At 41.4% G+C, this 23,593-nt stretch overlaps 2 protein-coding genes across 6 annotated transcripts in view; one reads left to right on the top strand and one right to left on the bottom strand.

The window, feature by feature from the left end:
- Positions 1–8,883, bottom strand: part of PLGRKT (plasminogen receptor with a C-terminal lysine) — a 53,951-nt gene extending 45,068 nt beyond the window's left edge. The window contains exons 1-3 of one of the 3 annotated variants that reach the window (XM_006737262.3): positions 8,733–8,883; positions 7,627–7,750; positions 5,753–5,839 (exon numbers count right to left, since the gene is read on the bottom strand). In XM_006737262.3, the coding sequence (XP_006737325.1) occupies positions 5,753–5,833 (81 nt within the window). In that variant the 5' untranslated portion in view covers positions 5,834–5,839; positions 7,627–7,750; positions 8,733–8,883. Of the gene's footprint in view, positions 1–5,752; positions 5,840–7,626; positions 7,751–8,290; positions 8,623–8,732 lie in introns of those variants that run through there. The other 2 variants (XM_081802758.1, XM_081802759.1) reach the window with 2 other exon arrangements.
- The window catches only part of CD274 (CD274 molecule), a 100,968-nt gene that overhangs the window by 59,736 nt on the left and 17,639 nt on the right, over positions 1–23,593 (top strand). For 2 of the 3 annotated variants that reach the window (XM_081802783.1, XM_081802786.1), the window contains exon 1: positions 21,482–21,562. The exons of the other annotated variant lie outside the window; for it this stretch is intronic. The gene's annotated coding sequence lies outside the window, so the exon portion shown is untranslated. Of the gene's footprint in view, positions 1–21,481; positions 21,563–23,593 lie in introns of those variants that run through there. 3 annotated transcript variants of the gene reach the window in all.

Genomic DNA, 23,593 nt, shown 5'->3' with positions numbered 1-23,593 from the left:
AATTTCATGGTTAACTTACTTAAATTGAAAACTTATTTGGTTCCATCTTCAATTTGCATTACGTTAAATCCCTGCCAATCATTAATTATAATTATGTAGCATCATAGGAAAAGAAAAGGCAGAGATCTCAAGCTAGGCTGTGCATTACAGTCCCTTAGAGAGCTTAGAGCAATAATAACGTGTCTGGCCATGAAGAGATCTAACTGGTCTGAATGGGACAAAACATCCCAAGGCCCCCAGGTGAATAGAATGTACAGCCAGTTAGGAACCTGGACACTGGTATGAGATGTAGCTGAATCTCTAATTCTGGTCCTTTTCCCTGAAGAAAAAAAAAAAACCCAATAATATGGGATTATTGAGTTATGATTTATCTTTTTTTACCAAAAAAAAAAAAAAAGAGAGAGAGAGTAGAACTAAGAAAAAGCCACTGGGAAAAGGATTCTGGTCATTAGGCTTTTCTTTAATAAAAGTTTTGCTTTATTTCTTCTATTTACCCTTTTTACTGAGATGCCCTTAAATAGGAAAAGAGCCAAAAGACATACTATCACGAGCTAAAGGCATTAGTACATATGGTGTTTCAACTGGGATTAAAAAAAAATCTTTTAAAGAACTTGCAAAGACATGTAATCTTCTACTCCAGTGGCTCATTCCTTACTTTTGCTGAGTCCTTCTCAGTCCCAGGGGCTCTGGGATATGAGGTCAATTCCAGGCCAGCTTTAGCTGTTTGGGTTCATTCAACATGTAGGATGGAACCTACCTATGGGTAGCTTCAGGGGTATTGTGATCATTGGTGTTCATTTTATTATACCTCATAATTTATATTATAAATATATTTTCTAGTATATATCAAATGTTTTGTGATACTTTTTTTTTTCAATAAAAGAATAGCTCTAAACCCTAGGAATGATGTTAGAAGTTTAATTCTTTTAACCGGGGAACATTTGAGGACCCACCTGATCTTCCAAAATTTCTACAGATTATGTTTCTCTCTAGGCTGTCCTAGTTAGTATCAGAACTTAAATAGCTTTAGGGTTGGAAAGCTGCTTCAGCCATGTTGATCTATATATTCTCTTTGTCATCTTTCCTTAAAATTAGAAGATAAATAATAAAGTATATCCTGATCAACAAGGAAAAACCAACCTTCTTAACCAAACACATGTTGGGAGAATCAATCTGCATGGGCCATGAGCATTCCTGTACTTTTTACTGGGTAGGCCAAGGATACAGGCTCTGACTGCTGTTTACATGGGCCATTTCTCTGGGTTGTGTTTGCAGTAAGGAACCCTGAAAGATGAAGTAACACGTCTTACCTAAGAGCAGCCTTGCTGACCACTCATGGTAAAAGTAGTATATTCTACAGCTTTCTGTTTCTCAGGTATATCACAAACCCACTGTATCCACCTCAGCATCCAATTAAGTCTACCTCCATGCCCTCCATGAGACGTGGGATACATACAAAGCCTCTCATGCTTAAAATGAACATACTCATGCTGCTTGCTGCACTGTAACACGTCTTCTGCCAGTATGTGTGAAGCAGTGGCGGACTACATTGTTAACTTGCGAGTTGGCTAAAGTCCCAGACCCTTCACAGAGCCTGTCAGTTTGAGTGACGAGGAAGAGATACTGATAGAGACATGGCGTTCTGAAAGAGAAAGCACGGGCCCTCATTGGTTGGTTATCGGATATGAAAAGACTCTCTCAGATCTGGTAGAAAATAGTCTAACCCAGGTGGTGGTAAGAGTGGGAATGTAGAGCAAGGTCTCTCACTGTCCAGTGTGTTAAATGGGGCTGAGCGACAAGAGGTAGAATCCAAAGAAGCTGCCCAGGTGGTGCTGTGATTACGGCATGTTGTCCTATGGGGTGCAGCGGGAAAGGATGCTATTGAGAAGATGCAGCAGCAAGTCCTAGAGCCCAGCCAGAAGGCAGGCAATGTGGCTGTGGCTGAAGGAAGGCCCCTTGAAATCGAGAGTAACTGCAAAGCCTTGCTTACTGGCACTCAGCTACTCTCTCCCTCTACCTCTCCCTTCAACTTCAGCTGCTTTAGGGAGGAAGGTTGGGTGTGCTGAGGAATTTCAGAGAGGAGAGGGGAGGAACTCAAACGTTTATGGCTCTGTTGGCTACAGGTGCCCAAGTACACTTGGTCCCATGTGGGGAGGGTGAGCTCGGCACCAGGATGGCCCAAAGAGCTGAGGGTGCAGGGCAGAGCAATGACACCAGTAGAGGCTAAAAGAATGGTAGCCCTGAACACCAGTGCCTTCCGGAAGCCCGGGGTGTGCAGGGGAGGAAGCAGCACCAATTTGGAATGAGGAGCCAAAGGGCAAAAGCTGTCCTTGTCACTCCCCAGTGTCCCCCAGCTATGAGACAGTAGAGTCTCCTTAACTACGAAGATAACCCTTACGACGACGACTATTTAACCCCTGTGTTAAATTCTTTGGTCTGTGTTCCCATAGAGGAAAAAAAAAAAGCACTGCAATTCAGCCGATAAGAGCTTGAGCAACATTTGCAGTAAGGAAGGGAAATGAAAGTGATTCTTGAGCTGACTCAGGGTACTGCAGTTATGTCCCCTGCATATAAATGTATAATGAAATTGATGTGTTACTTGCTTATTTTGTAAATACTCATAGTGATAAGGAGACACTCTTTCATTGGATTCCCTGACCCCTTCCAGGTGATCTATTAAAAACAATATAGGGGCGCCTGGGTGGCTCAGTCGTTAAGCGCCTGCCTTCGGCTCAGGTCATGGTCCCAGAGTCCTGGGATCGAGCCCCGCATCGGGCTCCCTGCTCGGCGGGAAGCCTGCTTCTCCCTCTCCCACTCCCCCTGCTTGTGTTCCCTCTCTCGCTGTGCCTCTCTCTGTCAAATAAATAAATAAAATCTTTAAAAAAAAAACCCAATATCGAATCCCAAGGAGAAAAAGAGAAAATCACAGCCAATCTCCAGAGAGGCCATTGTCTGTATATTATCACCACCTGCAAACACAGGCACCAGATACCTCCTGTATTAGTTTCCTGGGACTGCTATAACAAAGTACACCACAAATCAGGTGGCTTCACAACAGAAATTTATTGTCTCCGTTCCAGAGGCTGGAAGACCAAAATTAAGGTGTCAGTAGGGTTGGTTCCTTTCCAGGGCTATGTGTTAGCATCTGTTCCATATCTCTCTCCTTGGCTCATAAATAGCTGACCTCATAGTAACAAGGCATTCTCTCTGTCGACATGCCTCTGTGTCCAAATTTCCCCATTTTATGAGGACAGCAGTCATATATTGGATTAGGGCCCATCCTAATGACTTCATTTTAACTTGATTGATTCTGTAAAGACTCTTTCTCCAAATGCATCACATTCTGAGATAGTAGGGGTTAGAACTTGAACATATGAATTGTGGAGAGGACACACAGTTCAACCCATAAAATACTCCTTTCAAAAAGGGGAGGCAGCTATTGACTACTACTAAGCTCTTGATAAAAATGAGTATCTGACCCATGGAGGCTTGTGACTCTCAGGCTTCCTCCCCATTTTGGGGTGGGTCAACTAGGACATGACAATTACAAGGAAAGGGCCTATTTGCTGGTCAAATAAAAATGTATTTGAGGCTATGACTGGCCTGGCCCTACTGTCATCTCAGTTTTGCATAAAGAAGTAGTAGCTACCCCTTTGGGAAAATCTTCATCTTCTACTCTGCCACATGAAGTAGAGCTACTGGTTTAATAGGGCCCTTGGATTCACAGAGATTTTCCTAAATGCATGGGCCTGGTTTACCTCTGGTTCAGCTAAGCTGAAAACTGATCGTACTGATAGTGTTCCTGCTGGTTTGAACTCAGCACTAGCTATGGTGATCACTGGGATCAGTGGGCAGAAGTCAAGGCTGTTCTTAAAACTCTGGTCAGCTGGGCTGAGGGGCAGATTGTTGGGAGGGGCAACTGTCCATGCTGAGTAGGACATTCTTGCTGAGTAGGCCAAGAATACAAGGCCCAGACTGCCCTTTATTCAGGCCATTTCTCTGGGTTGTGTTTACAGCGAATGACCTTGAGGAATAAGGTCAAGTCCTCCCCCAACTCTTCTGGCTCGCTGATCACTATAAAAGCAGTAGATTCCCCAAGCCCAGTGTTCCTCAAATGTGCCGTAAACCCACTGAGTGCACAGCACCCATTTAAGTCCATCTTTGTCACCTCTGTGAGACTTGAGGGGCATGGGGATACTCATGCCAACCTCATGATCATGTTGCTTACTGTGCTATGAGTAATGAAGTCCTTTGTCTCTGACGACGAAGTGTCTCCTGTATTCTGCCAGCGTCCATGAAATAGTAACAGGCTAATTCGCTAGCTTGCAAGTGGGATAAAATCCCAGACCTTCAACATATCCTGACTTCACTGACGTAAAATGTATTTTCCAGAGGTCTTGGACAAGGACTCTCTGGGTATATGACATTCTTGGCTGGTGTGTATGCCTAATGTTTGGTCTCCCCTCGGTCACTCTACTCTGTTACAACAGTTCAGTTTCCATTCTTTAAATTGTTCCATTCTCCTAAAAGAAATCATTAGCCTGCACAAGACACTCTTAATAGCAGTAATAACAGTAGCAACAACTAATACTTTTAAAGTGAAAGACACTGTTCTAAAAGACTTGAGGCATTGTTCTGTATACTCTCTATACACTACCATTATTACTCCTCAAAACAACCCTCTAAAGGGGATACTGTCACTCCAGTTGACAGACTAGGAGACTGAGGCACACATCATACTGTTAGGGGTAGAGATGGGATTCAAACCTAGTTGGTCTGGCTTTAGTCCTTGCTTTTAACCACTCGACATACTGCCTCACGGTAGGATCTTCTACTCCCAGGGCCACAATGAACCCCAAAGGCCAAGAGATCTTCGTTTGAAATCTTAGGAAAATAATTTTAGTCAAACTTTTAACACTTGATTGTGACATCCAACACTTTAAAATCCTTTTTGACAACATATATTAGGCAATCAGACAATGTTCTACTTTGCTTTGATCTTTTCTATCCAGCCTATGTATAAATCTAGTGTCAAGTTTTCACACTGTATATTAATTTCCTATTGTTGCTATAACAAATTACCGACTTCAGTAGCTTAAAACAACATAAATTTATTATCTTATATTTCTGGAGTCAGAAATCCAAAATGGGCTGGTGGGACTGTGTTCCCTCTGAGCTCTAGGAGAGAATCCATATCCTTTCCTTTTCCAGCTTCTAGAGGCTACCTGAATTCCTTTGCCCTTCACTCTATCTTCAAAGCCAGCAGTGTAGCATCTTCAAATCTCTCTTTTAGCTCTGGCTTTGACCCTCTTGCCTCCCTCTATCCCTTATAAGGAGACCTTTGTGATTACATTGAGCCCATACAGATAATCCAGGATAACCCAGGACCTTCCCTATCACAAACTCCTTAACTTAATCACATTGCAAGGTCCCTTTTGCTATGTAAGGCAACTATTCACAGGGGATTAGGATGCAGATACTTGGTGAGGGGAGGGGCATCATTCTACCTACCCTACTCTCTAAGCAGTTATGTCTTACTTCAGTATGGAAATTTTTACACAAGTATCTGGATTGGAGATCTAAACACACCCATTCACCCGATAATTAATAATGCATTTCATCTTGATTCTGAGGATGGAGCCCCAAGAACATTTTACCTTTTGGGGTCAAAGAGAACAGTACTGCTGGAGTAAATGTTGTAGAAACTTTAACCACTGTGACAACATAAAAGCTTAATTATTTGAAAATGTACCTGGAGTCGAGCATTCATAAGCATAAACTCCTGTTGGTTCTTCATGTTTTCACTCATAGATTTTGAGAATATAAACCCCATCTTGACCTAAAATGTGAAAAAGCAAAGAGGCTTAAAACAATGTATTCTACATACATCCTCATATGTTCTGCTTTGGCTACCATAGGCTTATAACAATATAAAAAAAAAAAAAGACAAATTTCCTGGGAACATGGTGTAGATTATAGTCCTTACTTCTAACTAGCTGTCTGATCTTCGGCAAACTTAACCAGCCTGCCCAACATTTATTCACCTAAGACCAGGGGACTTAGATGACTTCCAAAATCTTCTCCCGCTCTCCATGTTTCCTGATTTTTCTTCCCACTGTAAATCTTGAAGAACTGAATGCTTACAAACAAACAGACCACTCTCTTTTCTGTGAGGGACAGGGTAGATACCATCCATCCTCTTACCTTCTGTACAGTTGGATGACAGAAACTTTGCTTCTGAGAAGGGGTGATTCAGAAGATGCATTGTACACCTTGAGGACAGATTTCTCTCTGCTCCCTGCATTGTGTTTTAGGAAGTTTTAGGTGTCTCAAGGTCACTATGTCAATACTCTTCCTGTAATCCCTGCCTCTCTCCTACAGTACCACTTATTATGTCACCCACTGCTGATATCCCTTGGTCATCCTCTTCTGGCTTCACCTTTGTTCTCTTCAGGCTACTACTCAAGTTCTCAAGAGGGGAAGAACAAAATAATACTTAAATGTCCTGGGAAGAGCAATTTTTAAATGAATACCTGGCATTGCCTATCTTAGTTATCTTAAGAAGTTCTTAACTGGGCCATCACTTCTAGGGGGCCCAAATTTCAATTTTCTGTTCTTAATCCAATTGGGTAGATACAGAAGGCCTTCAGTTAGTTATTAATTTTACTTTCAGAAACTGCAAAACTCAGGGAAGTTACAACTGCTCTATTTTCAGTAATATTGATGATTCTCTTTGGTAGGCTACTGAGAAGGGTGGTGAACTTTGGGTCAGAGTGGTCAGTCTCAATGCTTTCTACCCAGATTCACACTCTTCTGTGAGAAACCCAGCAGAGCTACTATTTTCCATATCCTTATCAGGAAGTAGTAGGTTCTGACTAACTGGGGAGAAGATGTGGGGGGGAGGGAGGGCATTTCACGCTAGGTAGGTAGAATGGGTTATCCTTGCTAGTTTGGCTCCAGGTGAGTGGGAACTGCAAGCCAGCCTTTAGTGGCTTCCCTATATTCTGGCCAAAGATGCATCCTTGAATTATAGGGACCTCTGAGCCAGAGTCAGCCTCAATGCTGGACATAGGAAGATGAACTGTAGAGAAGAGGCAGGTCATGAGGTTTCCTTCCCCCTCTGCCACTGCCCCACTCTATCCTCTGTCCAGAGAGTTAGAGGCCACCCCGTGAGGATATGGAGACCTACAGAAATTCTCTCCTTTCTGGAGACTTCGACAGCCCCAAGTCAGCTGTCTGCAACAGCAGACCAGAACTTGCTTGAAGGAGGGAGCAATATGTTTTCCATCTTGGTATTCCCCTAATGTCTTTTGCCCATAAATGTTTGCATGATTGGTACAAGAGAAACCTAGCTCAGGTCACTTGCCATTCCTTATTTTTTTTCTGTACATAGGAGTAGATGACTGAATTTTTCCATATGCTGCAAACATTTATAAAGAAAACAACTGTCTTCTAATCCCATTCCTATACACACACACACACACACACACACCATATATCACAGAATTGTGTCTCGTACAGTGCCCCTGTTTATAAGGGGGTGGGACCTTTCCTGAAGTGAAGAGATAGTCCTCATGTCAGCCATCTAGGAAAGAGAATATCTGGAAGGTTAGGGTGTAGGCTTACCTGTTGTGGACCTCGGTTTCTTGGGTCTGGATGGTAGTTTGGATGTGTTAGAGAATGTTCCCAAGGGCTAAAGGTAGAATCCAAGCAGGATGAAGAACTTCTCCATGTTCAACGGAAACCACACCTGAAAATGAGTGTACAACACCTTGTGAACTATGCCTTGGAGTTCAGTATTGTCAACTTCCCTCTCCTTCCCCACCCTAACAAAGCCGTTTTCCAAAGTCTAGGAGGTTCCTTAGGATGCCCAGAATACTCTCTGCTTTCTCTCTCTGAAATCAAGCAAGAATGATCTTGCAATAGGGATAATTTTGAATTTACTCGAATAAGGTAAGTCTTTCAAAAACTCCAACATTTTATCACTGGTGACACATGTCTCCTTACTGAGAATGCTGATTTGGTCCCTTCTGCCTTCATTTTTCCTTTGATTACTCCTGAGACCTTAGAAAGGGCTCTTTAATGCTCCAGCCCCTTTCAGCTGTGCTGTAGTTTACAATGGGAAGGGGCATTTCTGGGAGTGCAGTGGCTGAGGCAGCCTTCCTCCAGTCACCCCTGGGAACTAGGATTTGATTTTGCTTACTGAAAAAGAGAGTGGGAGATAAGTTCATGTCATGTCATCCAAATGTCGGTGCTGATTCATTTCCTGATCAAATGACACGTTACCTACATTTATGACTGGTGGCATAATTAAAATCGGTTTCTGGTCTTTTTTACGTTCCATTCAAACTGGGCCACTTCCCCTGCGTATTTCAGCCCAGAACCAACCCAAGGCTTACGGGAGGTTTTCCCTAGTGTAGACCCAACTGTTGTAACTCGGGTATTTCCTGCAGTCTTGTGCTTATTTCCGTTAATAATGCCCTGCCTACTTCCCCCAACTCGGTTACATCGATCGATACGGGAGGGGCCAGGAGTCCTTGCGAGGAGAACCGGCTCTTCGGAAGCGAGGTTGGAGATGCCGGTCAGCACTGGGGACCGGAGGGGAGCCAACTGGGGGTTGCCCGGCAGCGGCCCAGCAAGCGCGGGGCCTTGGAGCCCTCGCGGGCAGCGCGGCCCAGCCCCCCACCCCTCCAGCTTTCGGCCCGCGGGCCGGCCGGCCGGCGCTCACTCACTGGGCAGGGGGCGGCGATGGTGCGGAGAGAGCGTCCTCACTGCAAAGGCCTGCAGGTCCCGGGGGGCCCCTTGACCGAGACTGGACCGAGACTGGACCGGGACTCGCCCTGCAGAGCCTCGGGATTGGACGGCCTTGACAATGACTCCGAAGCTCGGCCAATCGGCGCAGCGCTGGCTTCCTTAAAGGGGCCGCTCGCCTGACTGAGCCTGGTGTGTGCTTTCCCGCCGGGCGCCGGCGCTGCAGAGGCAAATTCAAACCAACAGCAGCCCAGCTGGCAGGTTTTGAGGGGACGAAGAGGAAGCAGAATGAAAATCTCACGTAAAGCCCTCAGCGAGGTCCCTGAGTTACCCACGTATGTGGGGAGATCCATGCTCCCACAGCGAGCCGAGCCGCTGCAGGTTTAACGAGCCATCTCACTGTTACTCTCCAGAAATGGTGTCATCCACCGCTGTCGGATCTGTTTTCCGGAAGAGAATGTGTCTCGTGAGGGGTTGTCACTCAAACATAATCCACGTGGCAAACATTTTTTAAAAACTGAAGCATAGTTGACACACAACGTTACATTAGTGTCCAGTGTACCACATAGGGATTTGACAAGTCTGTGCGTGATGCTGTGCTCACCGCGCGTGTAGCTGCCGTCGTCACCACACCCCTGACTGCAGTACCAGTGACCGCGTCCCCTCGCCGTGCCGTTCGTCCCCGCGACTTACTCATTCCATCGCTGGAAGCCTGTACCTCCCGCTCCCCTTCGCCCATTTTGCCCATCTCCTTACCCCCTCGCATCTGGCAACCGTCGGTTTCTTCTCTGTATTTATGGGTCTGTTTTTGCTTTTGTTTGTTTATTCATTTGTTTTGTTTTTTGGATTCCACATATAAGTGAAATCATATGATATTTGTCTTTCTCTGTCTGACTTATTTCACTTAGCATAACACCCTCTATATCCACCCATGGTTACAAATGGCAAGATTTCGGGGCGCCTGGGTGGCTCAGATGGTTCAGCGTCTGCCTTTAGCTCAGGTCATGATCCTGGGGTCCTGGGATCGAGCCCCACATCAGGCTCCTGGCTCAGTGGAGAGCCTGCTTCTCCCTCTGCCTCTTCCCCTCTCCTCAGCTCATGCTCTCTCTCTCTTTGTGTCTCTGTCAAATGAATACATAAAAAAAAAAATCTTAAAAAAAAAACTAATGGCAAGATTTCATTCTTTTTTATGGATGAGTAATATTCCAGTGTGTGTGTGTGTGTGTGTGTGTGTGTGTGTGTGTGTGCATACACATACATATATATCACCTCTTTATCCATTCATCTATTGATGGATGCTTGGGTTGCTTTCATATGTTGGCTAGTGTAAATAATGCTGCAATAAACATAGGGATACATATATCTTTTTGAACTAGTGTTTTCATTTTCTTTGGGTAAATACCCAGTAGTGTAATTACTGGATCATATGGTAATTCTAATTTTAACTTTCTGAGGAAACTCCATACTGTTTCCCACAGTGGCTGTACCAGTTTGCATTCCCACCAACAGTGCACGAGAGTTCCTTTTTCTCCACATTCTTGCAAATACTTGTTATTTCTTGTCTTTTTGATCCTAGCCATTCTTACAGGCGTAAGGTGATATCTCATTGTGGTTTTGATTTGCATTCCCTTGATGATTAGTGATGTTGAGTGTCTTTTCATGTGTCTGGCATTCTGATGTCTGCTTTGGAAAATGTCTATTCAGGTCATTTGCCCATTTTTTAATCGGATTGTTTATTTTTTTGGAGTTAAGTTTTATAAGTTCTTTATATATTTTGGATATTAAGCCCTTATTGAATGTATCATTTGCAAATATCTTCTCCCATTTTATAGGTTGCCTTTTTATTTTGTTGATGGTTTCCCTTGCTGTGCAAAAGCTTTTTATTTTGGTGTAGTCCCAATAGTTTATGTTTGCTTTTGTTTCCCTTGCCTAAGGAGACATATGTAGGAAAATGTTGTTAAGGCTAATGTCAAAGAAATCACTGCCTATGTTTTGTTCTAGGAGTTTTATTGTTTCACGTCACATTTAGGCCTATAATCCATTTTGAGTTTGTGTGTGGTGTAAGAAAGTGGCTCAGTTTCATTCTTTTGCATGTTGCTGTCCAGTTTCCCAGCACCATTTATTGAAGAGACTTTCATTTCCCCATTGTATATTCTTGCCTCCTTTGTTGTAGATTAATTGCCCTTACAAATGTGGGTGTATTTCTGGGCTCTCTAGCCTGTCCCACTGATCTATGCATCGATTCTTATGCAGCTCCATACTGTTACTACTTATACTACAGTTCTGAAGTATATCTTGAAAACTGGGATCGTAATACCTCCGGCTTTGTTCTGCTTTCTCATTTCAAGTTCTTTTCTTTTGTGGTTCCATATAAATCTTAGTATTCATTTCTTCTAGTTCTGTATAAAACACTCTGGGTATTTTGATAGAGATTATATTGAATTTGTAGAATGCTTTGGGTAGTATGGACATTTTAACAATATTAATTCTTCTAATCCATGAGCATGGAATATATTTCCATTTGTTTGTGTTGTCTTCAGTTTCTTTCATCAGTGATTTATAGTTTTCAGAGTGCAGGTCTTTCACCTCCTTGGTTAAGTTTATTACTAGCTATTTTATTCTTTTTGGTACAATTATAAATGGAATTGTTTCCTTAATTTCTCTTTTTGCTACTTATTAATGTATAAAAATGCCACTGATTTCTGTATGTTAACTTTGTATCCTACAACTTTACTGAATTTAGTAGTTCTAATAGTTTTTTGTGGAGTCTTTAGGGCTTTCTATGTACAGTATTGTATCATCTGCAAATAGTGACAGTTTATCTTCTTCCTTACTAATTTGGAAGCTTTTTATTTCTTTTTCTTGTCTGATTGTTATGGCTAGGACTTCCAGTATTGTGTGAATAAAAGTGGAAAGAGTGTGCATCCTAGTCTTATTCCTGATCTTAGAGGAAAAGTTCTCAGTTTTTCACCACTGAGTGTGATGTTAGCCGTGGGTTTTTAATATATGGCCGTTATTATGTTAAGATATGTTCCCTCTAAACCCACTTTGTTGGGTTTTCAGAGTTATAAACATTTTAATGGCTTTTCTATTTGCAAAATAGGTTTAATGTTGAAGGTGGACTTTTTTTTCTGGTTGAATCTAAACACAGTTTAAAGATTATTTATTTGGGAGAGAGAGAGATGGAGAGAACATGTGGATGGGGAGGGGCAGGGGGAGAGTTGGAAAGAGGGTCTTTTTTTTTTTTAACTTTTTTAATTAACTTTTCATTTTGAAATAATTTTAGACTTACAGAAAATATTTTACATAGTATAATTATTGAAACAATTGAATCAACACTGACTGAATACAATCAACTAATCTATTGGAATTACCCACTAGCATTCTTTTCCTGGTTCCAGGTTTCAATCTGGGATCCCAGATTTCATTTATTTGCCATGTTTTCTTAGTCTTTTCCAGTTTGTAACAGTTCCTCAGTCTTTCTTTGTTTTTCATTACCTTGACACTGTTGAGTATTAGCCAGTTATTTTGTGGAATGTCCCTTGGTTTTGGTTAGTCTGTTATTTCTTCATGATTAAAGTTATGTACTTTTTACTAAACTACCCTAAAAGTAATCGATGCCCTTCTCAATGCTTCATATCAGGAGGTACACAGTGAAGATGTGTCTTATTACAGGTGATGTTTACATTAATGACTTGATTAAGACAGTGTCTTTTGTGCTTTTCCAGTGTAAAATTACTATTTTTCTCTTTGGAATTAATAAAATTCTTATGGAGAAATACTATAAAAATGCAATTTCCTATTTCTTATTCTTTAATCCACTAATTTACTGTCCATTATTGATTCTTTTTATTTTTTATTATTAACATATTGTGTATTATTTGTTTCAGGGTACAGGTCTGTGATTCATCTGTCTTACACAGCACACAGTGCTCACCACAACACATACCCTCCCCAGTGTCCATCACCCAGCCACCCCATCCTCCCACCCCCCTCCACTCCAGCAACCCTCAGTTTGTTTCCTGAGATTAAGAGTCTCTTATGGTTTGTCTCCCTCTCTAGTTTCGTCTTGTTTCATTTTCTTCTCCTCTGCCCCATGATCTTCTGTTTTGTTTCTTAAATTCCACATATGAGTGAGATGATATGGTAATTGTCTTTCCCTGATTGACTTATTTCACTTAGCATAATACCCTCTAGTTCCATCCATTTTGGTGCAAGTGGCAAAATTTCATTTTTGATGGCTGTGTAATATTCCATTGTGTGTGTGTGTGTGTGTGTGTGCATATCGATATGTATATATTGATATATGTATGTATGTGTGTGTGTGTATATATATATATATACATACATATATATATCACATCTTCTTTATCCATTCATCTTTTGATGGACATCTTGGCTCTTTCCACAGTTTGGTTATTGTGGACATTGCTGCTATAAACATCGGGGTGCACGTACCCCTTCGGATCCCTACATTTGTATCTTTGGGGTAAATACCCAGTACTGCAGTTGCTGGGACATAGGGTAGCTCTATTTTCAGCTTCTTGAGGAACCTCCATACTGTTTTCCAGAGTGGCTGCAACAGCTTGCATTCCCACCAACAGTGTAGGAGGGTTCCCCTTTCTCCACATCCTTGCCAACATCTGTTGTTTCCTGACTTGTTAATTTTAGCCATTCTGACTGGTGTGAGGTGGTATCTCATTGAGGTTTTGATTAGGATTTCCCTGATGCCGAGTGATGTTGAACACTTTTTCATGTGTCTGTTGGCCATTTGGATGTCTTCTCTGGAGAAATGTCTGTTTATGTCTTCTGACCATTTCTTGATTGGATTATTCTTTGGGAGTTGAGTTTGATAAGTTCTTTATATATTTTGGATACTAGCCCTTTATCTGTCATTTACAAATATCTTCTCCCATTCTGTCGGTTGTCTTTTGGTTTTGTTGACTGTTTCCTTTGCTGTGCAAAAGCCTTTTATCTTGATGTACATAGCAGTACTTTCTCAAGAAACAAGAAAGGTCTCAAATACACAACCTAACCCTACACCTAAAGAAACTGGAGAAAGAGCAGCAAATAAAGCCTAAATCTAGCAGGAGAAGAGAAATAATAAAGATCAGAGCAGAAATCAATGTAATAGAAACCAAAAGAACCGTAGAACAGATCAACAAATCTAGGAGCTGGTTCTTTGAAAGAATTATTAAGATTGATAAACCCCCGGCCAGACTTATCAAAAAGAAAAGAGAAAGGACCCAAATAAATAAAATCATGAATGAAAGAGGAGAGATCACAACCAACACTGAAGAAAAACCAACCTTCTAGGCTTGCCCTGATGCTCTCAGCACTGACCATTTAAACTGTATACTTACATTATATTCTTGTATGTATGATATCATTCACAATTTTAAAATATAAGTGAACAAAGTGACCATGAGAATATATACCTTGGGAATTGAGAGAAATCTAGGTATAGATTTTGAACATACTTTATAGAATGTGGGGTAAGAGGATTAAAAGAAATTATTTCAGTATCAAATGACATATAACTTTAAGGGGTATGTGCATTATTTCTAACTGTATGAATTTGTGAATGTATGTGTGTATGTTTTTACACACATAAATAGGTGCTTTTAATCATTTTTCATTATAGCATAATGATTTTCATGTTGTTACATAGCATTCATATGTCCATTTTTAAAAGGTGTATGATTTTCTGCAAGTATGCATACAGTTTTCACTGTTGGATTTTTTTTTTTTGCTATTGTCAATAACACTGTGATGACCAATTTCATATATATAACTTTTTAATATGTTGATTTTAAATATTGGGTTAAGTAGTATAAATATGTTAGAATTGATGTAGTGATGTAAAATCAATCAGTCTCCCCCAGGACAGTAAAGTTATTCAGTATTTCCTTGTACATGAAAAACAAAATTTTTGAAAATTCAAGATATGCATAGTAGTATTTCCTTTTAACAGAGACGATTTCACAAGAAGTGTGAATTTCTCCATTAATCTGGGAACTAGGTTTAGCCAAGAACCTCAGTCTGTGAAGGAGGGCAAGTAGTTGGGCAGTGTGGGCTGAGGCTAGAAGCTCTTCAATATTAAGCTATTCTGGAATTGTTCCCCATGCTGCTGGGAACACAGTCTAAATTTTAACCTAACCCTTCAATCATGGAGTGTGCTTGGAGCTCGGGCACAATTTGAACCAGCAGAACATCAGTGAGCTTTGTACACTCTCCCACTTCCCCCAGCCCCTGGCAAACCCTAATCTGCTTTCTTTCTCCACAGATTTGCCTATTCTAGATTTCATGTAAATGGAGTCATACAATATGTTGGTCTTTTGCGTCTGGCTTATTCCACATAGCATAAGGTTTTCAGGGTTCATCCAAGTTGTGGCATATATCAGTACTTCATTCCTTTCTATGGCTGAATAATATTCAAATGTATGGTTAAAAATACAAATAAAAAATAAAAACCACATTTTGTTTATCCATTCAAAATTGATGGACATTGATATTATTCCCACTTGTTGTTGTTATGAGTAATGCTGCTAGGAACATCATGTGTATGTTTTTGTACATATGTGTTCAGTTCTTGGGTATAAATGTAGGAGTGGAATTACTGGGTCATATGGTGCCTCTATGTTTCACTTTTTGAGGTTGAACAAATACACAGTGCCACCAGCAGTGAATAAGGATACTAATCTCACTGCACACTTATATAGTAGTTAAGAGCATAGACCCTGGAGCCAGAGGGCCTGGGTTTGAATCTTGGCTGTGCCACCTCCTAATTGTGAAAGCTTAAACAAGTTACTTAAGCATTATGCCTCAGTATCCACATCTCTCAAATAGGGGCAATAATAGTACCCTCCTCACAGGATAACACTTAAATGTGCTAATATATGTCAATTACCAAGACAGTGTCTAACATGTAAAAAATGCTATATGTTTTACTATTACTCTATTAATCTTTACTATAATTATTGCATTTTGTTTTGTTAATTTGATAGTTGAAGAAAATGATGATATAGTTTGCTGAGGTTTGCCACTGAAATGGAGTAATCAGAGATGACAGTTATTTAAGGGGGCAGCAAAGTCAAGGGAAGCTTTTTTGAGCGGGGGGCAGTTATATTTCAGAGTGCAACGTGAATAAAGCCAAGGCTTCACATGGTTCAGTCCAAGCATGTAATAGCTTTCTAAGGAAACATAAACTGACAGCTGAAATATTGAAAAATAATACTTAAGCTTTCTTAAGGAGTCCCTGCAAATGCTCTGCACAGCATATTTAGCAGACTCCAAAATCTTCTCTAGATATTTCTCTCGTACCCAATTTTTTCCACTACAATAGCTATTTATATTTCTCCTCCTTCTCAACTATGAGGTCTCCATACCATTAGACTACAGCCCTGTTAACTTCCTTCTCATGCAGCTCACATGACCCTGTTCTCCACCTGTGACTCTCAGCCTTCTGCAACCCTGAGAAATTCAGCATGAATGTTTTTTTTTTAAATTGAGAACAGTCTCTGAACTCTGATGAGTAAAATGACCCACTTTAGTATCTATTCCCTTTCCTTTTCAGCTCTTCACAAGAAGGGTACAACATATGTTTGTGCTACCCAAGGACAGCAAAAAACCATACCCAGACCTCAGTCTTAACTCTTTTTCTTCTCCTCCTATGGCAAGAAACCCTGGGAAGTGCTGCACCACTTGGTCCCATTGATTTCTTCTAAGTAAACCTGGGAAGAAGCATTTCAACGTTAGAATTTATTGTTCCCCATGCCAACTCCCCATCTTCCCCTTGCCCTCCATAAACACATGAAAAATGATGAGCTAACTGGGTTAAATTGTTGGTGGTTACAGCAGGCATTAATTATCCCCTTTATCAAAATCAATCCAGTGAGGGCTATCTCCAGAATTATTGGAGTCTGTGAAATACAGGGTGACACATACCAACCCTACTACACCAGAAGCAAAACTAGGACTACCTTTTCAAACCAAATCTAAGCCAACCCTCACTGGGTTTGGTGAAACTGCTTATCTTCCTGACCCTCACTGTCTTGAACAGAAAGGCCTAAATGTCCTTTCAGTAAAAGGTGGGGAAAGCAAAACTACTTCTCATTCTTTTATGATGAGTCTGCAGTCAAGAGTGGCAGATTAAGTAGATTCTCAATCTAGTGATTTGGATGTGACTAATAACCTTTAAATAACTTAGTCTTTGAATCACCACCTAGACCAGAAAACAGAAATCAGTTATTCCTTCAAAGGAAGAGCTTCAGAGACTTTTAGACATTTAAGACTCATTGTTCTCAGTTTAAATCTAAGTGTGAATATAAAATAATACTTCTGGAGGCAATTCCACAAGACACATTTGAACTAAATCATGTCCTTAAATCAAGTGAAATGAACTCGAAGAGGGCGGTTTCATTTTTTTGTTTTAAAGATTTTATTTATTTATTTGAGAGAGAGAATGGGATAGAGCATGAGAGGGGGGAGGGTCAGAGGGAGAAGCAGACGCCCTGCTGAGCAGGGAGCCCGATGCGGGACTCGATCCCGGGACTCCAGGATCATGACCTGAGCCGAAGGCAGTCGCTTAACCAACTGAGCCACTCAGGCGCCCGAGGGCTGTTTCATTTGTACAGCATTCACTTAGGTTATTTAGTTCTAGGATATTAAGTCAATAAAATATTTCCTAGTAGACTCTAAAAGGGTATCTCTCAATTGTAAACTTTATTTTCAGTGGCCTTCAGTTCATTTATTGAGATTCCTTAGAATTAAATTATCTACCATAGGGTCCCAAAGCTCCACAGCATTTTTTCAAGTCACAATTATTTATGTCTGGGTTTATGAATTCCTGAGGGCAGGGGACATTGTTGGAGGTCTCATCTTTGCTTTAAAGTGCCCACAGCGTGGGAGCTGCCCTTTGAAGGCTGGAGCTCTTCACCTAGCCAGCTCTTCGCCAGAGCTCAGGACAGGAAGGAGGGAGACAAATACAGTGCAAGTGAGAGAAGCCGCTGAGCGTGGGCATCAGGTGAAGACAGCTGCGGCTCTCTGGTCATCCATGCATGTAAATTACTCCTATAAACAGTTGTATTGTATAACCAGGGCAAAGTGTTCTCCATGAAATCTGTTCGGTATGAATCTACAGATTGTGAATAGATGGCGAAGGTGGAACCAACAGAAGGCCAGAGCTGGTGGATGGGGACACAGAGAGAAATGGGCATAAAATAGGGCAGTGGTTTACAGCCCTACACAATCAAAGACAGAATGTGGAGACAAATTTGGATATTGTCTTTGTACATAGTAATAGAATGCATTTTTAAACATTCAGTGCAAACAAAGCATGTTGTTGATACTTTTAAAGTATCTTCATTTTACCCTGTTTTTGATGATCAAGAAAGTTAACTGGAAGTTGCTCCTTTACCAGGAAATCGCTAACAACATTTCAAGCCCAGTTGTAAGAAGCTGGAATCTCTCCTCCTTTTAAGATCAGGACAAACAAAGATCATCTTTCTTTTTTTTTTTTTTTTAAGATTTTATTTATTAATTTTTCAGAGAGAGACACAGTGAGAGAGGGAACACAAGCAGGGGGAGTGGGAGAGGGAGAAGCAGGCTTCCCGCCAAGCAGGGAGCCCGATGCGGGGCTCGATCCCAGGACTCTGGGATCATGACCTGAGCTGAAAGCAGACGCTTAACGACTGAGCCACCCAGACGCCCCAAAGATCATCTTTCTAATTTTAGGGGGCAAAAGTGGAAGTGGGATAACCAGAGGTAGAGTGAAGGGTGGTATTGATACCAATTAACAAAATTAGATACGGGAAGGGGAGTTATGACTACATTTGCAAAGAACTCTTGCTCAATTTTTCCTTAAACATCATGCCATCAGTTTTTAAAGCTTTAGTGTGCACATGAGCCACCCAGGGATGGTGTTGAAATGTAGACTCCCAGGACCAGCCCCCAGAGAACTGGATTCAACAGGTCTGTGTCAGAAACCTGAATTCTGTATTTAAACACCTACCCCAAGTCAACCATGATTCAAGTGAACCTTGGAAACAGCATGTCTGAGAAAGGACACATCAGCAATGATGAGTTTTTTCCTCTAAAAATGAACAGAGTAAGAGGGGCATGAATAGGAAATAGCAATGGTGAAGATGATCTGGGCATCACTCTCTACCTCTGGCTTCCCACTGGTCCTCTCCTATCTTAGGACTTCTCCATCTACTTTGCCCAAATCGCAAAATCGGGATTGTTTTGATTTTCGTATTTTTTAAGGTTTTTATTTTTAATTTCATTGTAGTTACATACAGATTTTCATATATTTTTTGAAGTGGTAAAATCTTTTTTCTAAACATGTCCTGTTTTCTATCTCCAGAGGATATCAAAAACTTCATTAAGAAGCTTGATAAACTGGGGCGCCTGGGTGGCTCAGATAGTTAATCGTCCGCCTTTGGCTCAGGTCATGATCCCAGGGTCTTGGGATCCAGCCCCTCATCAGGCTCCCTGCCTGCTCAGTGGGGAGCCTGCTTCTCCCTCTCCTTCTACTGCTCCCTCCGCTGTGCTCTCTTGTTCTCTCTGTCAAATAAATAAATAAAATCTTTTTTTAAAAAAAAGCTTGATAAACTATGGGAAAATGAATGGCTGAAGGGTGCAGACAGGTGGGTAGGATGAACAAAATCAGCAATCATCAGATTACTAATATGCAAATCAAATATGTAAAGCAGCAAGCTGAGTAAATACCTTTCATTACCATCATCAACTTCAAAGAAAGGCAAATTCCATTCACTCTCTGCCTTCTCTGTTGATCATTATGTAGACCCCGGACATTGCTTTGATAAAACAAACAAACAAAAAACTAAACACTTGCTCAGTTTTAAAAATTATTCATAGATCATAGAGGCCATCTAAGAGGATATTACTTAGTCCTGGCTACTACTCAGTAAATTGGTTGCTCAGGATAACTCAGCTAGTCAGTGGCAGGTGGCTCTAGAGTCAGTTTTTTCTGACTTGATAGTCATGACCACACTTGTAGGTCATGAAATCTATGTCCTGGGTCTTAACTATCATTTTTAGAAAAATGAAAGATTAAATAGAAAATACCAGAGGGACTAAAGTTGGGATAACACTTGTATTCCACTATGTGGCCTTAAAAAGAGATTTGAGGGGCGCCTGGGTGGCTCAGTCGGTTAAGCGTCTGCCTTTGGCTCAGATCATGATCCCAGGGGTCCTGGACCAAGCCCCACACAGCAGGCTCCCTCTCCCTCTGCCTCTCCCCCTGGCTCATGCTCTCTCCCTCTCTCTCAAATAAATAAAATCTTAAAAGAGAGAGAGATTTGAAAGAGGGAGCATCTCAGCTGAATCCAAGTCTATTACAACTTTATTGAGGCTAAAGAGAATTTCATGCTCTCTACCAGATTTTTAAGGCAGTATCATCCTCAGTATTTTTACAAGTAAAAAAAAAAATATGTGATATTCTGAGAATGTGAAAATTCTTACTTGGGAAGCAAATGCCATCACCAAGCCAATGGACATCTCAATATTCATTTGCGTTATGCAGTATTTTGAATTGCAGCTGAAATGAATAAGGAAAGTCAAACGATGAAGACTTCAGTTTGTCAATTTAAATTAGAAAGAGAAGGAGGAGGAGAAGAAAGAAGGAGAAGGAGAAGGAGGGAGAAAGAGAAGAAGGAAGGAGAAAGAGAGGGAAGCACCTAGAAGTCCAACAGTGGGGAATGCTTGAGTAAATTATGCCATCACCTTCTGTGTGACTCACATGGTTTCTGCCTGGGTCATCTATTGATCTGGAGTTATCACTGGCAGGGTTTTCTTAATCTTCACCTGGAATGTGCTAACCTAATCTGGATCCCAAAGATGGCAAGATAGCAGGGGTCCAGAGCATTCTTAAAAGGTGTAAGTGGTGATAGGAAGTTCTTTTAATGACAAAGCAATTGAAGTTTCATTATGTCGAGGAACTTTGAGGAAGTCCTCAAAATCCACGTATTAAAAATAATTTCCTATTATAGACACACCTACTTTCTAGAATAAAAACCAAAGCCATGTGGACCTGTCATCATATTTTATATATATTGTAGAATTATATCAAGTTATGTCAAGATGTTCCCTCATCTTGTAAAAAGGTTTTTATCAGAGGGGGGCACCTGATGGCAGAATTTAAGGTGTCTGGATCCTGAAGATAAAACTGTCTGTCTGAAATCCTTATGGTAATTTACTTTACACGTCTGAAGTTGGTTTGTTTTAAACCTTTGTTTTTAAAAATATGAGATGTTGGGAGCACCTGTGTGGCTCAGTCAGTTAAGCGTCTGCCTTCGGCTCAGGTCATGATCTCAGGGTCCTGGGATCGAGCCCCGCATCGGGCTTCCTGCTCGGCGGGAAGCCTGCTTCTCCCTCTCCCTCTGCCTGCCGCTCCCCCTGCTTGTGCTCTCTCTCTATCAAGTAAATAAATAAATCTTAAAAATAGGAGATGTTTCCTTTAATCCTTGAAGCTTTTCTTTTTAAAAGTTGATTTACAAGAAACCGGAACGGTAAGTTTCACTTTCGGTTTCGTTATTTTTTTTCCAAGAGTGCAGAATCCGCTAATTCCCCCACTAAAAAGCTGGGCGACGAGGAGGGAAGCAACTAACCCCACCAGCGGGGCTGACCGGGGCGGGGCGCGTGGTGGGCAGTGGGCGGGGCGGGCAGTGGGCCGGGACATCGGCCCCTCCCCCCGCCGGCTCATTAGCGTGTCCCGGGGCAGCTGCCCTGGCTGCCGGGACACAGCGCGCCGAGCGTCCGCACCCTCCGCCAGTCCCCCCGCCAGCAGGTAGGGAGCGTCCGTCCCTCGAGCGGTGCCTCTGGCCACCTCGGTTGGCACTTTAAAAAGCAGCTGGTCTGAAGACCTTTTCTTTGGGATGGAGAGAAGAGAAGGGCCAGGGAAAGCGCGATGGTTTCACGCGGCGGTGGAGCCCGTACCTGCTGGGGCTAATATGAACAGCTAAGACGTTTGACCTTTCTTGGGGGGCGGGGGGATTCGGTTTTGCTTAGTATCAGTTTTGTCAGTATATGTTTCTGCGCGTTCATGAATATGGTGCTGAGGTATGTAGCTGGGTCTAGAGGGAAATTCCTAGGCTGGAGGTCGAACACCTGGGTCCTAGTCCACCCTTAGCTGCTCCCTAGCAGTATGCTCTGAGTAAATCATCACACCTGCAGCAGCTCCTAAGGCGCCCTCCTGCTGTAAGTAAGAGCCAGGATACCCCAACCCTATATGTATGATAAGCCAAACATGTATTATAATTGTTTTTTCAAAGATTCATAGGGGGAAGGACCAGAAGAAAAATGTATACTGGAATGCTCACAGTGGTTGCAAGGTTTCTCGGCCTTGGCACTGTTGACCCCTAGGCCTAGATAAATCTCTGCTGCGGTGGCTGTCCTACGCATTGTCGGACGGTTAGCAGCAACATGGCCTTTACCCACTAGAAAGTAGAAATCCTCGCTCCCACCCCACTGCATTTTGAGAACCAAAACTATTTCTAGGCGTTAGCAAATGTTTCCTGGGTTAAAGTAATGGAATAGTGGGTGATTTTCCCCTTCTTTTCTCATTTTCTATATTGTGTTTCTATTATTTAAATAATGAAGAAAGACATAAAAATAAACAAATATCATTCTACCTCAACTCTGATGTGTGAGTTTCTAGGGTTCTTTCCATTCTACCACTCTGTCTCCCAAACGTTCTGCAGCTTAGAAGGTGAAATGGTTCACTAAATTTGTTTTTTTATTTTTTTTCTACTAAGAGGAAAACGTATCTATTTATTTGAAAATGTGGACACAGAAAAACAACAAAGAAATCATTAACAATCTCCTTTCCCTTTTTTTCTTTTTCTCCCATCCTTTCTTCCTTTTAAAAATTATTTTAAAAATGGGGCATCTGGGTGGCTCTGTCAGTTTAGCATCAGACTCTTGGTTTAGGCTCAGGTCACGATCTCAGGGTCGTGGGGTCGAGCTTCTTTTGGGGCTCCTCGCTCAGCATGGAGGCTGCTTGGGATCTTCTCTCCATCTCCCTCTGCCTCTCTCCCTGCTCTCTCTCTCATAAATAAATAAATCTTTAAAAAAGTATAAAAAAGTGAAAACCTGCCTATCATCCCTCTGATTTCACTCCTGGAGATAATCACTATCAGCATGTTGGTATGGATTTTTCTGGACATTTCCTATGTCTAAACACACAGATGTTTCTTCCTTTGTTTTTAAACTAAAGTAGATTTCTACATGTACAACTCTGCAACTTTCTACATCTTTGCAAAATCAATACAATTCTGTCCTTAGTGGTATTACATTGTAGGACTATAACAACATTTATTTAACTAGTTAGGCTATCTGGAATATTCCCAGTTTGTGGCTAGAATTATCAATGTCATCACTTCACATGTATTGTTTATATATATGTTTTTGTTTTTGTAGGATACATTTCTAGGAGAGGAAGTGAAAGCTCATATATCATATACATTTAAAATTTTAATGGAGATTATCAAATTGCCTTCCAAAAAAGGCTATGTAACTTCACATTCCTACCATTCCTACCTACCCCCCAGTGAGAAAACCCATTTGTTCATATCTTTACAAACACTAAATATTAGGAATCTTTATAATTTTGGTTAAGCTAATAAGTGAAAAATAGTACCTAATGTTTTAAACTTACACTTTTTAAAAAATTGAGCATCCTTTCCGATGTGTAGATGTCGTTTGTATTTCTTATTCTCTGAACTGTATGCTAGAACCTTTTGCTCATTTTCTGTTGGGTTGTGTGTGGTGTTCTTATTGATTTTTTAGGAGCTATTTATATATTAGGAACATAAATCTT

Source organism: Leptonychotes weddellii, chromosome 14 (genome assembly GCF_054177405.1).
Source record: "Leptonychotes weddellii isolate Sample4059 chromosome 14, ASM5417740v2, whole genome shotgun sequence".
NCBI lineage: Eukaryota > Metazoa > Chordata > Mammalia > Carnivora > Phocidae > Leptonychotes > Leptonychotes weddellii.
This window is presented reverse-complemented; position numbering and strand designations above follow the sequence as displayed.